We start from the raw sequence: 450 nt of genomic DNA, 5'->3' as shown, positions 1-450 counted from the left end.
TGCGCCCACTTCGCCTGGCCTCCGTACTGCGCGCGCCCCCGCGTGGCACGCCCAGCTAGTTGCCGGCTGCCGGCCGGAGGCAGTAGCAGCCTCCCCGCCCCTTGACGGCCTCTCCTTCCTGCTTGCGGCCCGCCCGCCAGCGTGCCCGCAGCTTGCCCAAGCGTGAGGAGGCGAAGTTGGTCGGACCGGCGCCGGCAGCCTACGTGCGGAGGGACGACGGCCCACTGCGGAGAGATGCTGGGAGTGGCGGCAGGAATGACCAACAGGTAAGGGCCGGGTCCCGCCGGGGGCGCCCTGCGCTCGGCACCCGCCACGTCGGCAGCGGACCGCTTTCCCGGCCTTCCCGCGGGCCTGCGCGTCGGCCGGGGACGGGCAGCCCCTCTCCCGCGCTCCGGGGCCGCGGCGCCCGGCCGCCCCAGCCAGGCTTCCGCGCTGCGCCCAGGGCGCTGA

General features: G+C 76.9%; 1 protein-coding gene across 1 annotated transcript in view; it reads left to right on the top strand.

Annotated features, from left to right (window-relative positions):
- LIMS1 (LIM zinc finger domain containing 1) overlaps positions 1–450 on the top strand; it is a 148100-nt gene continuing 147650 nt past the window's right edge. The window contains exon 1 of the mRNA XM_029937057.1: positions 1–266. Within this exon, the coding sequence (XP_029792917.1) occupies positions 235–266 (32 nt within the window). The 5' untranslated portion in view covers positions 1–234. The remainder of the gene's footprint in view (positions 267–450) is intronic.

The sequence above is a fragment of the Suricata suricatta genome, chromosome 4 (assembly GCF_006229205.1).
Source record: "Suricata suricatta isolate VVHF042 chromosome 4, meerkat_22Aug2017_6uvM2_HiC, whole genome shotgun sequence".
Classification (NCBI taxonomy): Eukaryota; Metazoa; Chordata; class Mammalia; order Carnivora; family Herpestidae; genus Suricata; species Suricata suricatta.
Note: the sequence above shows the minus strand (reverse complement) of the source record. Positions and strands in the feature narration are given on the sequence as shown.